The sequence below is a fragment of the Gracilinanus agilis genome, chromosome 4 (genome assembly GCF_016433145.1).
Source record: "Gracilinanus agilis isolate LMUSP501 chromosome 4, AgileGrace, whole genome shotgun sequence".
Taxonomy (NCBI): domain Eukaryota; kingdom Metazoa; phylum Chordata; class Mammalia; order Didelphimorphia; family Didelphidae; genus Gracilinanus; species Gracilinanus agilis.
Genome location: NC_058133.1, coordinates 403950538 through 403968345, shown reverse-complemented (window position 1 = coordinate 403968345; position 17808 = coordinate 403950538). Strand labels below are relative to the sequence as shown.

General features: G+C 37.4%; 1 protein-coding gene across 2 annotated transcripts in view; it reads right to left on the bottom strand.

Annotated features, from left to right (window-relative positions):
- Positions 1 to 16719, bottom strand: part of PHACTR2 (phosphatase and actin regulator 2) — a 168661-nt gene extending 151942 nt beyond the window's left edge. The window contains exon 1 of one of the 2 annotated variants that reach the window (XM_044671585.1): positions 16531 to 16719. In XM_044671585.1, coding sequence (XP_044527520.1) covers positions 16531 to 16576 — 46 coding nt within the window. In that variant the 5' untranslated portion in view covers positions 16577 to 16719. The remainder of the gene's footprint in view (positions 1 to 16530) is intronic. The other variant, XM_044671586.1, reaches the window with a different exon arrangement.
- Positions 16720 to 17808: the final 1089 nt, after the last annotated feature.

The window sequence follows — 17808 nt, the reverse complement described above, 5'->3', positions numbered from 1 at the left end:
ATTCCTGATAACTTTATACCTTCCCCATGGTGCCTTTTCAGTCCTAATCCTTTAGTTTATAAATTCCTTGAAAGCAAAATCTGGGGTTTGTCTCTTTTACATCTCCATGGATTGCCTCAATGCCAGGTACATAGGAGTAGCTTAATAAATTTAGCCTGATTTGATTGATTTTCTTCAATCTCTTTCCAGGTTAACACTTCAGATCACCCCCTCTTACCAAATGATGTCAGAGACTCCACTCTCTCCATTTTCTCCTGTGCCTCCATTTGCTCCTCTTTTGGCTCATTTGCTGGCATGTCATCTTTCTGTTTTCTGAATGGGAAAGCTATCCCAATAATCTCTACTTGGCCTTTTTCTTGTTTTTTCTACATTCTCTCCCTATGTAGTCTCATTTCTACTTCAATTAGCACTTCTCCAAATCATTAGCACCTGCTCCTATTAGTCTTCTGAATTTCAGATCCCCTATCCCACTGATATAGTAATTCCACCTGGAGGTACCATTGACACTTCTTTATCATTATCTTTCCCCCTAAGCCATCTTCCTCTTTTGATTTTGCTATATCTGCCTAATGTTAGCACTTCTCTCAGATATCAAATAATATTTTATTTTGTATCTAAAACAGTCATGGTATAATATCATATATTATAATTATTTGCATTGGTATCTCATCCCTTTAAGTCCAGGTGTTTTTTTACTTAATTTTTATTTTTTTCCCCTTTTTTTATTTAAAATATTTTTCCATGGTCACATGATTCGTGATTCCCCACACCACCAGCCCCCACTTTTTCCTCCCCATCCTGAAGCTGACAAGCAGTTCTGCTGGGTTATACATGTATCATTGTTCAAAACCTATTTCCATGTTATTCATATTTGCAGTAGAGTGATCCTTTAACATCAAAACCCTAATCATATCCATATCGAACTACATGATCAATCATATGTTTTTCTTCTGCATTTCTGTTCCCACAGTTCTTTCTCATAAGTTCCTCTGGACTGTCCTGGGTCATTACATTGCTGCTAGTAGAGAAGTCTATCACATTCAATTGTACCATAATGTATTAGTCTCTGTGTACAATGTTCTGGTTCTGCATCAATTCCTGGAGGTCTTTCCAGTTCACATGGAATTCCTCCAGTTCATTATTCCTTTCAGCACAATAATATTCCATCATCATCATACACCATAATTTATTCATCCATTCCCCCAATCAATTGACACTTCCATATATTCCAATTTTTTGCCACCACAATGAGCATGGCTATAAATATTTTTGTACCAGTCTTTTTCCTTATTATCTCTTTGGGGTATGGCTGGATCAAAGTGAAAGCATTCTTTTAAAGCCCTTTGGGCATAGTTCCAAATTGCCCTCCAGAATGGTTGGACCAATTCACAACTCCACCAGCAGTGTATTAGTGTCCCAATTTTGCCACATCCCCTCCAACATCCTCTGCTACCATATCTAGGCTATAGACTAGGTGTTCTTAATATTTTTTTAATCATAATGTGACCCCTTGAGTTACAGACCCCTTCTCAGAATAATATTTTTAAATGCACAAAATAAAATACATAGAATTTTAAAAAGAAAACAATATTTAATTATGAATTAAAAAAATATTGTGTAAACCCAAGTTCATGAATCAAATCAATAAACATTGATAAAGTGATTACGATGTTCTAGGTACTGTGCTTAGGTCCTAGGGTACAAAAAAAAGGCATGATTTTTCCCCACCTTTTTCTTCAGTCAAGAAAGGCAGATCTTGACCAGCTGTTTCACTTGCTACCTTATCAGACCTGTATAATTTTTCACTTCTTCAAAGACATAATCTAGTAGGCCATGTCTCATAGATATATACTTCCGGAATACTATTGGTATAAAAAATGAGCCTTTTTTCCCCCTAAAAGTTTGAGCTCCTTAAATTCAAGTATTTAAAATTAAAAATTGAACCATCACTCTAGTGCCCAGAGCTAGAAATGGAAATAATAAACTGACAACATTTGAATAATTTGTCTATTATTAGGCACATTATTAACCGTATTTGATGTTCAGGAAACATTAACAAAATTTATAATTACAGATCAACAATACACACACACACACACACACACACACACATACACGAACAACTTACTGACAACTTTCTCTTCACACTATAACCTCATCAAAGGTGAGCTAGCATACAGTGCCACATAGGTTATCAAAGATAGCCCACATTTTAAGACCCTTAGATGAACTTGAACTCATCTCCTGATCTACTCTGGTAGATCAGTACTAAGAAGTCTCTATTCATACTGGGGGTTGTAGAATGTTTTAAATCTATCCTTTATGCCTGTATATACACATGCTAAGGAGTGAGGCCAGATTTAAAAATGGGCAGCCACTAGACTGGCCTAATTCTGAAAGGCTGGGGAAAACACTCCCCAACAATAGCTCTTCAAAAGGTACTTGAAATGCCAACAGGGGATAGACATTCCTAAGGATTAAGCAGCAGAGTAAAATGCAAACATTCCTCGAGGGGAAGGTACTAACTTGTTATCAGTCAATAACATTTTTCCTGTAATTAAAAAAATGTTTCAAAATGACTATTAATCTTGAGCAAAATCCCAAAGGGAAGGAGACTAGACTTTAATGTCCAGAGCACAGCCAGGGAATGGTCCAATCTGTGGCAAAGTCTTGTCATTCTTACTTTCCCCACATCCCTCTTCTTTATCTTCTCTCCACTCACACCATCCCTTCTCTCACACACCTAGATTACAGAAAGGAAGGGTCTACCTCAAATCTCTCCCCATCTTTTTCTTTCTTTCTTTTTTAAACCCTTACTTTCTGCCTTAGTAACAACTCAAAGACAGAAGGATGAGGGCCAGGCAAAACAAGAGTTCAATGAATTGCCAGGGTCATATCTGAACCAAGGCCAAGGGGATCTTTCTATTATTATGATTATGTAAGTGTCTCATGCCTCCCTTCCCCCAGTTCAATAAATTGCAATGGCTACCAATTACATATAGGATAAAAATCTTGTTTGGCTTCTAAAACCCTTCTGAATAGGTCTTGATCAATGGCACAAGTAAAAACCCAGTGGAATTGTGTGTTGGCTATGGGAGGGGGTGGGTGGAGAGGAGGGATAGAACATGAATCCTATAACCATGGAAAAATGCTCTAAATCAATTAATTAATTATTAAATTTGAAATTAAAAAAAAAAAAAACAAACCTAAAACCCTTTTGGCCCCTTCCCATCTTTCCCTTGCACATAATAGGCAGTCAGTACTTGCTGAATTGAATTAGAACCCATTCCTAACCTGAATAACTAAAATCAAAAGATAACATATATTTTTTTACATGCACAGTCGATCTCTCCACTCTAAAGAAATATTAGTAGCTAACATTTGTATGGCACTTTAAAGTTTACAAAATGCTTTACAAAAATTACCTTCTTTGACCCTCACAACTCTGGGTCGTAGGTGCTATTTCTATGAATGAAGAAACTGAGGCAAACATGAGGTAAGGGCCACATAGTGTTTGAACTCAGATCTTCCTGACTCTAGGTCCTGAATCCACTGTACCACCTAGATACTAAAAAGAAACATGCTTTCCTATATATAAAAAAAAGAAAAATGTAGATTCAATGCCAGTAGGGCATGATCTTCAAATTCTTTAAAGGGTGTTAGGATTAGATTGGGACTGATTAATTCCTTTTCTTTTTAAAGGACCTTTAGCAAAGGGAAGAGATGGGCTCTCTTACAGTAAGTGCTTAATAAAGCTTTAAAAAAATTCATCCATTCATCTAACTGATCTTAAAAAGATATAATTACTCAAATGTTAGTGCCATTCTTCTTATTTGGCACCCAACGCCCCCTCCTTCCTAACTCCCACCCAAACACAGGCACAAGAGAATAGAAAAGTTTCATGGTTTTCTGAGAGTTTACATGAATCATATTTAAAATGGAAATAAAAAGATAAGGAAGTTTACAGAAACAGTCAGTGAATGTCTACAATGCCCTAACACAAAGCTAAGCAAGCATCTATGTACAGTAGAAAGTGGAAAAGCTTGACAGTTTCCCAATATTAAGCAGAACCACAATTCCCATGGTACCATGAAACAGCTATTAGTCTCCACCAAGACCTTCCCACAGGAACAAGACCAGATTTATTAATGTACCAGGAGAGAGAATGAAATGTAATAAAGAGAAATCAGGAAAACAATGTATTCTGGCCATGAATGAGGTCTTCTGTCCCTCCAGACAACCAGGAGGATGAACTCTTTAAAATAAGCTCCTTACCCTGGATGACTGACTACTAATACTCTCTTAAACTAGTTTTCATTGTGACCTTCACTCCCTATACCCCTTGGTATCACCTCCCAGTCCTTCCTAATTGATACCTCTTATTGAATAAATTTAACCCTACTTTATTTTCTTCTCTCAAGTCTCTTGCTCCTAAATTCTATTGTCAATCACATCTTCCCAAACCCCAACCCTGATTACTCCTGTCATCTTCTTCCTTTGTTTCTACTTAAAATGTTGTTGAGTAGAGCTATAAGAAGTCACAAAACCACTGACTAGGTCTCATACAAATTTGTGTTATTAAAAAAATTGTTATCTTAACTAGGTCCACATAGCAACAAAGCAGTCCTCATTTATTCCTAATTTATTTTCTATCCTACTCTTCATAAGTTATTCCAAACCTTCTCATCAAACTTCCCACACCACTTCCTCATTCCACCATCTCAGATGATGGCCTAGCCTAGCCTCATATTTTACTTGGGGTGGGGGGAGGCCCTTCACTTTCAAGCTCTCTCTCCTTCCCTCTCTTGAGCTGAGGGGGAGAGACAATTTCCCTGCATCAACTCCAACCATTTCTCCTCCTTTACTAGTCTCTAATGAAGGGCACTTTTCATGTACTCTAGGTCCCATCACTTTCCATGGCCTCTGGCAGGTGGTCCCCACTATCATTTCCTTCTCCCTGTCTTCAATCTCTCCTAATCTACTGGTTCCTCTCCAGTGGCAACAAGCAGACCAAATCTCCTCATTCACAAAAAAATTCTCACTAGATCCTAATACCTCACGAGCTATTGTCATTTACCTCTCCCTTTCTTGGAACTGGAAAAAAACCACAGACACTGCATGTCTTTACTTCTTCTCTTTTCATTCTCTTCTAACTTTTCTGAAATTTAATTTCTAATTTCATAATTCAATTGAAATTCATCTCTCCAAAATTACCAATGTTCTTCTAACTACAAAATCTAATGGCTTTATCTCAGTCCTCATCCTTCTTGACCTTTCTATAACATTTCACACCTGCTGACCATTTCTTCACAAATATTCTGTTCTCTGTGGGTTTTCATGATTCTAGTCTCTCCTGTTTCTCCTCCTTCCTAACTCTCTGTCTCTGTCTCCTTTACAGAATCATCATCCATATTATTCTCATTAACTGTGGGTGTATCCCAATGCTTTTTCCTTGGCTCTCTTTTCATTTCTCACTCTATTTTCTCATTTAGTAAACTCATCAAATGGGTTTGATTATAATCCCTGTGCAGATGATTTCCAGCTCCAGTCTCTCTTCAGCTTTAGTCATGAATAAAAATTAAATTAAAATTAAAAAAATAACTCTTTAAAGGCATTATCATCTTTCAAGTTTTAAAACCTGGGTGTCAGCCTCAACTTGTCATTCTCACTCACCACTCACTTTACAATCAGTTGCCAAATCTTGCCCTTTCCATATATTTCTCATATGTCATCTGTCCATTCACAGAACCACCACCCTAGTTCAGTCCACCTTAACCTCCAGTTTGGATTATTTCAATAACCTCCAATTTTCCAGCTCCATCAAGTATCTTCCCTCTCTAATCCATCCTCCACTTAGCTGCCATAATGATTTTTCCTAAAGCCAAATCTGACCATTTTCTCAGAGTCCCCTACATGGACTCCAGTGACTCTCTATTATCTTATGTGATCAAACATCAATTCCTCTGTTTAGGCATTTAAAACTCTTCATAACCTAGCCACCTCTTGTCTTTCAAGTCTTCTTCCACAGTTCTTTTTCATACACTCCGTGGTCCATTTATGCTGTTCCTCACACAAAAAACTCCATTTTCCATCTTTGTGCCTTTGCCCTGGCTATCCCTCATGCCTGAAACACTCTTCTGAAATTTCTCCTCACTTCTGTGTCTTAGAATTTCTGGCTTCCTTCCAGACTCACCACATGTACAATACTCTTCTGAAAGCCTCTGGTTTCCCCCATCTGCTAATACCTTACCCTCCAGGGATATCTAAGGATCTACTTTGTAGGCAATTTATCTAATATATTATTATTATTATCTATTATCTAGATTATAATAACTATAATCTATTATCTAATATTATCTAATATTTCTTCCCCATAAGAATGTAAGCTCCTTGAGGTCAGGGACCGTTTTCATGTTTTCCCTTGTGTGCCTAAGCCATTATTGGCACATAGCAAGAGCTTAATAAATGGTTAATTTAGTAGAATCATATAATGTGTCAACTGAAAAAGTTTTTCCATGTAACTCAATTCCATTTGTCACCAAATTGAGTCGTAAGTAAATTCTGATCTTTCCAGGCACAAAGCCCTGGCCTGTGGCAGCACTACTCATGTTCTCTACACTCCAAAAAGCAACCAAAATATATTGTACTTTTCACCACCCCCACCCCCACTTGTTCATAGGGAAGAGCTATGGAATTTAGAATCAACTGTCTAAACTTCCCACTTTCCTGCTTTGCTACAGACTTCTCTGACATTGTTGGCTCCTGATTTACTTTGTAACTCCTCCATTCAAGTTTTCTCCTTTCCCACTAACTACAACAATCAATTATTAAGCCCTTTTGTTGGTCCTTTGCCCTCCTACCAGCAAGTGTGTCAGCTCCATTGTTACATACTCTTTCCAAGCAACCTCATCTAATTCCATGGCTTTAGTTATTACCTCTGGTATGATGATTCCCTAATCTTTACCTCTAGTTCTTACCTCTTTTCTGAGCTTCAGTTCCACATCTCCAGATGCCTACTTGTACATTTCCACCCAAATGTCCATTGGTTCTGCAAACACTCCAATCCAAAAATGAATTTATCTTTTCTCTAAAACTTTCCTCTACTAACTTCCTCATTTTTGTTGACAGTATTAGCATTCCTTAAATCATCCAGCCTTTAAAAACATGTGTCATCCTTAAATTTTCCTTTCTCCTTATACCTGACATCCATTTTGTAGCTCAACCTTATTTCTACACCAGAAGCATTTCTTCTATTTGTCTCTTCTTTTCCATTTCCATTGCTCCTACCCTAAATTATACCTTAATAATATACCTTCATAGGATCTAGAAGGGGAAAGGGCCTAAGAGTTCACCTAGTTTCAACTTCTAAATTTTCCTAATAAGAAAACAGATGTCCAAAAAGCCGGTGACATGTCTAAGGTTGCACAGCAAACAAGTGACAGTTTAGATTTGAACTCGGGTCCTCTAACTCCAAATCCAGTGCTCCTTACACTATTGTAGGGGCATAAGAGATACTTGTTAAGTAAATGATTGTTCTTGGCCACAAAACAAAGACCAATGGGTAATAAGGATGTTGATTTTTGACTCAATTGAAGGAGGAATTTTCAAACAACAAGAGGGATCCAAAAGTGGAATGTGTTGCTTTAGGAAATAATGAGCTCCTTCCTGCTAGTGGTCTTAAAGCATCGGCATTCTATAGAAAGAATTCATGCTTCAGATGAGGATGGATTAAAAGCATTCAGGACTATTCTCTTGTTTTTTCCATGAAGACAAAAGAAAAAATAATAAATATGGAAACAAATAGTTGGTGTTAAACAACAGTGACATCCAGGTGAAGAGTAGACTCAGTACTTTCTGTTATGTCTATCTGAAGTGATGTTTGAGAATGTCTCACTTTCTCAAGAACATAATTTCCTCTCTCTTCTTCTATTTAAAACACGAGCATCAAAAACATATGATAGGACACTAAACAGTACAGAACCAAAACCTCCAAATCCAAATGCTAAATGAATAGGTTTCCAAAAATATTTTCTGCCTACATAGGAGAAATAAGATGAACAACACTTATAACCCCTTTCAGCACTAAGACTTAGAACTGCATCAAGGTACACACACACATCAGAGAATATACACAATTTGGTTGCATATTTTGGTGCTCTTCTAAGGGATTATTCGCTGATCAACAGGTTTTCGCAAATCTGAGAGAAAGACTATTCCTGACTTTTTAAGAAGTCAATTGATAAATGATTTCCCAACAGGATTAATGGATAAAAATCACCAGATGGGAATAATCATTTCTAAGATTTCTGAACTATGGAGGTTCTAGGCTCTGTCACTAATTGGGTGGCACCTGGAAAACTCATTTCAGTTCTATTTCCTCTTCTGTAAAATGAGGATATTGTCTTTGTTTATCCTCAAGGTAGTGGTAAGACCAGTCTATCAACCAACAAACATTTATTAAACAGATAGCACCTGTCTCACAGGGTTGTTTTGAGAATCAGATGAGACAAAATGAATAAAATACTCTACAAACTTTAAAACACTATTGTGTAAAACACTGGAAATTTTAAAAAATGACTGCCACAAATAAGGAGGCCACATTCTAAGCAGGGCACACTTAGAATACCAAAACTGGGTAGTTCTCCTTGGCTTAATAGGGGGTGGAGACAGAGAATGCAAGATGAAATCCCATCTTTAGGAAAGCACCTTGTCTACTGACAATGGGGATAGAGCAACTAATATAGCAGATTTTTTCAGGCATTAAGAAATATGATCAATACACTTTAACAGTCTGGTAGGTCATCCAGTCAGTCAACAAGCATTTATTAAACATCTGGTGTGAGCCAGACATTATGCTAAGCACTAAGGACACAAGAAAAGCAAAAATGACCAATTCCAGGGGCAGCTACGTGGCTCAGTAGATAGAGTCAGGAGACAGAAGGTCCTGGGTTCAAATCTAGTCTTAGATACTTTCTAGCTATGTGACCCTGGGCAAGTCACTTAATGCTAACTGTCTAGTCCTTACCTCTCTTCTGCCTTGGGGCAGATACTTAGTATCAATTCTAAGATAGAAGGTAAGAATTTACAAAAAATAACCAACTCCAAATAGAGGTGATAGACTCAAAATGCAAATTAACATAAATATACAGATATAGATGCTCTCTCTATACAAATATGTATAATGTCATAGATCTATCTCTATATCTATGATAAATATATCTATATTTGCATATAGATATATAACTAGATTCCTATGGGAACATAGCCAGAGTGGGAATTTGTTTTGCTTGACTATACACATTTGTAATGAGTTTTGTTTCTTCTTGCTTTCTCAAAGGTGAGAGAAGCAGAGATGTTGGGAGGGAAAGAATTCAAATCTGGAAATAAAATTGACTTTAAAAAAAAGAAGAAAAACAAGGAACTCGGACTCTCATGGAGGAGACAACATGCAAACAATACCCAAAGATATAGAGAGGATAAATTGAAGACAATAAATAGAGGGAAGGCACTAGCATTGAGGGATACAGGAAAGGCTTCTTGTAGAAAGTGGGAGTTTAGCTGGTACTTGAAGGAATCCAAGGAGAGTAGAGAAAGATAAGGAGTGAAGAGAATTCTAAGCATAGGGGATAAGTTCGGTGAAATGCCCAGGAAGAGAGTGACACTGATCACAGAGAATGTTAGAGGGAAGTAAAGGTTCTAAAAGTAGGAGAGGAGGGGCAATTTGTAAATAGCTTTCTATACAAAACAGGAGATTTTGTATTAGGTTTTAGAGGTGATAGGGAACCTCTGCAATTTACTGAATAGAAAGGATGACATAAACAGACCTGTGCTTTAGGAAGATGAACTTGACAGCTAAGTAGAGGGTTTATATTGTGCTTTAATGTTCACAGAGTCTCACCAACTTATGAAAAAGGTAGCATAAATTTTATTGTCTCCAATATGAGGAAATATGAGAATATGAGGAATTGGAACATCAAAGAGATCAAGGGACTTTCCTGGGGTCATATAGCTTAGTGATGTCCAAAGTTTGATCATGAGCTCATTTATCAAATCAATCTAAGACAATGATGTAGAATACAAGTGTTGTTTTAAACATGTCTGATTCTTCATTACCCTATGTGGGGTTTTCTTGGCAAAGATCCTAGAATAGTTTACTATTTCTTTCTCCAGCTCATTTTACAGATGAAGAAACTGAGTCAACCAAAATTAAGTGACTTGCCCAGAATCACACAGTGAGTATGTGTCTATGGCCTGACTTGTATTCAGGAACATGAGTCTTCCTGACTCTGGGCTCAGTGCTATATGTACTGTGCCACTTACCTCTTCTAGAATACAAATATGTAGTTGTATTATTTGTTGCCAGTAGTACAATCCAACTGGAAACTTGGTGAAAATGTGGAAGAAACATTAGCTTTGGAGTCAGAGCATCTGAATTCAAATCATGTTGCTGTCATATGTGACTGTGGGTAAGTCAATTAACATTCCTACATCTCTGGACTTCTGTTTCCTCTTCTATAAAATGAGAGGAGTAAATTAAGTGACTGTAAAGTCTCTTCCAGATATAAATCTTTGGCCCCCTAATAAATTTCACTTTTGCAAACTGTCCTCTTCCTCACATACTCTCACCCTGAACCAACCCTTATTCTGAACTTCCCTACTTCTCTTGAATGCACAATACCTTTAGTCACCCAGGTTTTCACAACTTCCTTGGCATCCTCAATTCCTCATTCTCCCTCCACCCAATATATCCACTCACTGTCAAATACTGTCATTTCTATCTTTTCAATAACTTTGCTATATGTCCACTTTTCTCCACTCAACCTGAACAACGCCCTAGAAATGATTATCTTTTGCACCTCCTTCCTGAACTCTTTATTCTGCTTATTTCCAAGTGTCTTCCCTTCTTCAATCCATCTTCCACAGAGTTGCCAAAGTAATTTTCCTAAAGCCAAAAATTTCCTAAAGCCAAATGTCACTCTTCTTATTCAATAAACTTCCATGGTTTCCAATTTGCCTTGAAGATTAAAACATAAATTACCCTGTTTGGCATTTAAAGCCTTTCATAACTTGGTCCCAGCTTACACCCACCCTATAATCCAGCCTTCACTTATTAAAATTTCATATCTTACGGCTTCGCACAAGTTGCCCCAATACCTTAAAATCCCTTGTTTCCTTCAAAGTTTTGCTCAAGCTCCACCTTCCGCATGAGGCCAGCCTCCATCCCATTACCTCCCCTTCAAAATCAATTTGTATCTGTTCATAGCTATTGATAGATAGGAGTTTGGGAAGAAAATAATAAAAATGGAGACACAGAGTTGATGAAATGAAGGAAACCCTCAGAATCCTGGGTTAGGATTCTGAGGGAGAGGGTTTTTGGATGGTGGAGAAATAAACAGTTCCTAAACCAATCTCTTTCCTACTTTTGATCTTCAACCTGTTTCTGTGAAAAACCTGCCAGTTCCTGATATACATCGTTGATCCCTGACTCCGATATAACATCTATTGAAGTCTCAAGAGGAAATCACCAGCGACAGTGACCCTGAACTGCTCAGTTACCTTGGTGGGCTTTGCCTACACCTGGGTGACTAGGTCACACCTAGCACCGGCTCCTGACTCCACAACAATCTTCGGCTTTCACTAAAGACTATAATCAATGTGGGCTTGGCATAGGATAGTCAGATTAGACTGGGAATTGAGTCAAAGAGGGAGTAAGAATAGCCTTAGCTCTGCTGAAGGGTGAAGTGACCCTCTTCAAGGTCAGTGGTGGGAAAAAGGTAGTAATTATTAATGATAGGGAATTCCTAGCCCACATACTTTACCTTACCCAAATCAATACCTTACAATAAACCTATTCCTGTTTTAATTAGATTTAGAGTGCATGTCCACTGGTCTTGGACAGAGAGTAGCCATCTTGCTCTCTGGGCCTGGAAGAGTCATCACCACCCTAGACTGGGTTTGGTCAAACCTCAGTCACCCATCTAATTACTCTTTTACACCATATATGCACAATTAGGCTGGAATATAAGCCACATGAGCAGAAGAGATGTTTTCATTTTTTTCTTGGTATATCCCCAATACTAGCAGAATAATTGGCACATAGTTGGTGCTTAATAAATGACTATTCATGGATTGAGTCTGTGTTTTTAAATTATGCTAGACTTCATATTCTGAATTTGCATTTGTAGCACTCAGAGAAAAAGATGCAAAATCAAGAAGAAAGACTTGATTCTTCAACAAAGTAAAACAAATACCAATAGTGCTTATGGAACTACAAAGATTATATTTATATGTATATAAAATGTTTATGTGAATATATATTTATTTTATATCTAGGGGCAGCTAGATGGCTCTGTGCATAAGCTCCTGGGCCTGGAGTCAGAAAGACAGGAATTCAAATCCAATTTTAAATATTTACTAGCTCGGTAATCCTGGACAAATCACTTAACCCCTGTCTGTCTCAGTTTCCTCATCTGCAAAAGCAGGATAATATTAGCACCTACTTCACAAGATTCTTGAGAAGCCCCAAATGAGATAATATTTATAGAGTATTTCCCAAACTGTAAAGTGCTGTATAACTGCTACCTATTATTATTCTATAAAGTATAGCCTCAGTCCTTAAAGAGTTTATCCCCCTAATTGGGGATAAACAAGACATCCCTATAAATCCCTGTAAAACAAATGAGAAATATATGCAAAGGGGAGATCTAAAGAGTTATGAAAAATTTGAGGAAGGAGAGAGGTCACTTCTAAGGGGTGAAGAAAGGAAGTAGGATTTGTCAAGAGGTGGGATAATGAGTCAGGGCTTGATGAAAAGGAAGAGAGATTTTAAAAGGAGAATGGAAGCAGGAAGGAAAAGTCCCTCCATAGAATCATAGATTTAGAGCTGAAAAGAATCTGAAAATGATCAGAATAACAATAGGCAGCACTTTAAGTTTTACCAACATTTTGCATTTTATCTCAATTAATCCTCACAATAACTCTGTGAGATAGGAGAAAGAAGGAAATGTAGTGACTGCTATTTGCTAGGTACCATACTAAGTGTTTTTAAATATTATCTCATTTTATTCTCATGACAACCTGGGGAAATATTCCCAGTTTACAGAGGAGGAAACTGAGGCAAACAGCAGTTAAATGACTTGCACAGGATGCCACAGCTAGTAAATATCTGAAGTTGGATCTGAACTCAGGTCCGCCTGCCCCCAGATCCAGTGTCCTCTCCAAAGAGCTACTTTATCTTCCACCTAAAAAGTGTGGTAATTGAATTCAAAGTAAAGAGCAGAAAGAGGACTGGTGACCTGTAAGACCATACTGAATTTCAGAATCAATAAACCAGAAGGTTCAATGAGCTTTTCAAAAAATTCTAAGTGCACTGCGCAGCTAGATGACTCTATAGATAGACAGTCAAGCCCAGAGAAGGAAAGTCTTGGGTTCAAATCTGTTTGTCAGACACTTTCTAGCTATGTGACCTTGGGCAAGTCACTTGACTCCCACTGCCTAGCCCTTGCCATTCTGCTGTCTGAGAATTGATAAGACAAACAGTAAAATTTAAAAATAATTCTAAGTGTACTACCCACTCTGGAGCACAAAAACAGATTTCCCACAAGCTAAGTGAAAAAATACAATGTAGTCAGCAAGCATTAAGTGCCCACTATGTAGCACATACTATTTCAGCTCTCAAAAGAGATCAGTCTAATGAGGAAGACAACATGCACACAATTATGTGAAAAGAAGTGATGAAAGCTAAGAATCTTCTTTGTATTTTTTAATCCTTACCTTCTGTTTGAGAATTAATACTATGCACTGATTCCAAGACAGAAGATAAGGGCTAGGCAATGGGGGTTAAGTGACTTGCCCAGGGTCACACAGCTAGGAAATACCAGAGGCCAGATTTTAATCAAGGACCTACTATTTCTATTCCTGATTCTCAAACCACTGAGCCATCTACTTGCTCCCTCTTCTTTGTATACTCAATCCCTACTTCCTTTAAAGGGCTTGCCCAGACTCACAGCTACTAAGTGTCTAGGCCAGGATTTAAACTCAGGTCTTCTTGATCCCAAATACTTGGCCACCAATTACCTCTGACAAGGACTAGGTACATAGGAGTTATGATATACAGCAAGTAAAATAGCTGGTCTAAAGTAATTTTCATTTAGGATAGCATTGCAAAGTTACAAAGAAAACAAATAATGTAAAACTGATCTCAAAAGAAATTATATGGAATGAAATAAGTAAACCTACAAATCTGTGATTTCAAAAATGAGTGTCATTGCTCACTAAACATTACTTTGATTCAGCATGCCTAAGAGTTACCAGTCTACTTGTAAATATTGTATGATTTATTTTTATAAACATAGACCAGAAATTTAGACAAATTATTTTCCTGGCATTCAACAGAAATTATCATTTTCTACTTATGTGCAAATCAGTGGATCTCTTGGTATAATCTTCCAGTAAATCTTCTAAAGAAGTCCTACCTACTTTGATATCACAACCTGATCTGAAGGTAACAGCATTTTTCAAAGGATGCCTGAAGACAAATCTGGAAGACCTTTTGATAGACTAGGTATCTAGCTAGGACTCATGTGGCTAATTCTGGATAGGATTCTCACCAGGCTGGCCAGAAAGTACTATATATTTGTGGGCTACAAAGATACTTGAACATTACCTACCCAAGTCATAGAGCTGCATTTACTGGTAAAGTAAATACTCCACTGAAACTTCAGAACCTTTAAAGTACTGGTTTAATCAATGATGTTTTAAAGAATTCTATTATTTCAATGATCTGTGCATTTTGTGTTTCAGTAGATCCAGAAAGCATAGAAATACTACAGAGAAAATGAATAAAATAAAATTTAAGAAATAAACAACATCAATATATGTAGAGTTGCTTTTAAAGCAAGATTAGGGCTTTATTTCAAACTTATAAAGTACAAAAAGCACACACTACTCTAGTCATACATTTAATTGAAGGTTTGTGTACCTAAACAACCAAAATCAGAGCTTTACATATCTTTGTAAACTTACTTCAAAATGCTGATTTAATTTAAGACTTCTATATTGGAGAAGAGGAGAAAAAAAGAAAAACAATTGTATTACCTTGGTTTCCAAGGCATAAGCAGGAAAGAAGTCAGAATGCTTTTCAACTGAACAAAGGAGTCACCACACTAAATGCCCAATTTACAAAAATCAGAGCTGTAGTAAACAAAAGTGACCAGAGTAAAGTGAAACTTCTTGGATGCCACATAATATTAAAACTGAATTCAACTAATAAGGAAACTGTCATATTTTTTAAAAATTTCTTTTCTTCTTTGCAGAAAACTCATCATTCTTTTGGCATCAATATAAGCTCCAACTAAGATTTACCATACTTCAGAGAACTAAGCTTTGCCTTCAGGGATATAAAAAACAATCCCATACAGAAAAGAACGTTAAGGTGAAAAAAATATTTCTACATTTGGGTAAACAGATCAGAAGTCTGACAGGTATTGACATAGGAATCTGTGCCTTGCCCCTGGTCAAGTCTGCTCAAGTTTTTAAACTTTAAAAAAAATTACATTAAGTATATCTATCCTGTTGTCAGATAAATTTTTAAGCACTTCTAAAATATTGAGCATAAAAAATATCAAAATGCTCTTTTATTTATTTTCTCATTGTCCAATCACAAAGTTGTTTATCTCTACACAGCTGGGGAAATGCCAGATGTACCTTCCTTCCCTTTTTTGTTTAAAACACACACGCACGCACTCATTCTTTACTACCCAGAAATATACTGGACAATTTTAAGAAATCTACTCCAGTCCTCAGCAATAAAAGTGATGATTTTTGTTTAAGTCCTGAAGCAAAAGCTTCTAACAGGCAAATCGACATATGAAACAGTTCCAATTCCAAACGAGTAACTTGTTATGGCTAGTTACATAAAAGTTGAACTCTCAGTTACAATAAGGACAGGCAATCGACATAATTACTATCTTAAATGAAGTCTAATCAGTTGACATAAAGAAGAAATCAGCTGTGGATTGCAATGTTGCAAGATTGCACCCCAAACCACTAAAAGGTTTTTCTTGCTTCCTAAGTTGTGTCACCAAAAAGAACTACAAAACATCTGGCTTAAGTTTTCTCCATGCTTTTGTGTGAAAACGAGTTCATTTCCACTTTATTCAAATCGAATCATGTTCAGAAACACTTCAAATACCCAATAGAGCAAGGCATCTTTCTCTCAAAAGGAAGACTGTACCTTTAAGGCAAAAAATCGGCTATATCCTTCCCCCCACCCCCCCACCCCTCAAGGCATTCTACTTTTCTAAGACTAAGAATTCAGAATAGCTTCCCAAATCAGTTCAGGGAGCTTTAATAGGTCAAAGAAAAAGAAGCCTCGTAAAGTGGCGTTGTTGCTCCCAATTTTACATTAGCTCAAGTGCGAGAAAACAAAACCCTTGGTAAGAAAGAGAGAAGGAAGAGAGCGAGCTGCATCTGGCTGGCCCGCCCCGCCGGACAGACAGCTGGAGGAAAGAGGCTTCTCCCTGGACTCACCACTCGAACGTTGCTCAGACAGCGTGGAGACTGAGGTCTGGCCCATTTCTGCACGTTAGCGGGCCAGGGGCCAACAATCAGGCAGCAATCTTGGTTCTTTGGTCATGGATTCTTTCCCCAACGGGCTTCCAAAGGTTCATTTCACCTTTCCAGGAACGCACTTTCTGGTCGGGGCTTCCTCACTCCCCACACCTCCCGCCGCCCTCTCACGCTGGTCTGCAAGTCCAACTCCGGTTGCAGCCCAGCTCCGTGGTTCCTGTTCCACTGAATGCCTGTCATTCCACTATGTAGATTACTTGAGGTCAAAGGTCGAAGGGAGGGAGTCCCTAGTCGGTACAACTAGACCAGAGTTTGCTCACAGAATGGGACCCTCCCCTTAAACACAAAGGGTTCCAAGTTAAATGATCCTAGAAGGCTTCAAAGAAAAGAAATTAAAGTACTTAGTCATGGTACTTAAGTTTAGCAAGTTCTGAGGGTCTTCACCCCACTCAAGTTATTATAACCCCTTGGTGTCCTCCTTATTCCCCCATTGTGCCCCCTTCTTTCCTTATGCAATAAGGTTCAGGAATTCCCTTTTTTTCCTGTGTTTTTCCCATTAAAAAAAAAGATTTCCTTTTAAACGTGATAAAAAAAAAATAACTGCTGTTTAGGGAGTAAACCATCCAGTATGTGAGCCAGGATTGGAGCAAATAGGATTGGACCTGAGAGAGACTATAGAGACTAACAAGTAGCTCACCTAGTTTTCACCACTTAAAACTGAAATTTTTGCCTCTCCTGTATCTTAGTATGGACACAGATGATATACTAAGTATAATTCATACTTCTAGAATATTTAGGAGTTTTACAAAGAACTTTCCTCAAAATAATCTTCTGAAGAGAATAGTACCAGCAGTTTTCAGACAAGGAAACTGAGGTTCAGAAAGACTTGCTTGGGATCACACTACAGAACCAAGATTCCAACTCTTGTCTCTCCTGACTATTTTCTTGCCACTATAACATAGTGCCTCTTGGAAGGAAGATTTAAAGAAGGGGGGATAAGAAGGGAGCTATTTTCAAATAGTGTCATAGTGCCATTGGATGAAATTTTGGGGGCAAAACCCCTAAAAAAACTTTTAAAATGCAATAAGTGAATTATTTTTTAAAATATGGCAGATTAATTAAATTGGATGCCGGAATGCACTGAAGATTGATAAGAAGGAGAAAAAAAAAGAAATTTTAAAAGAGCCTAATCAAATAATAGAAAGAAAAAAATTACATTGATGTACTAATTATATATAT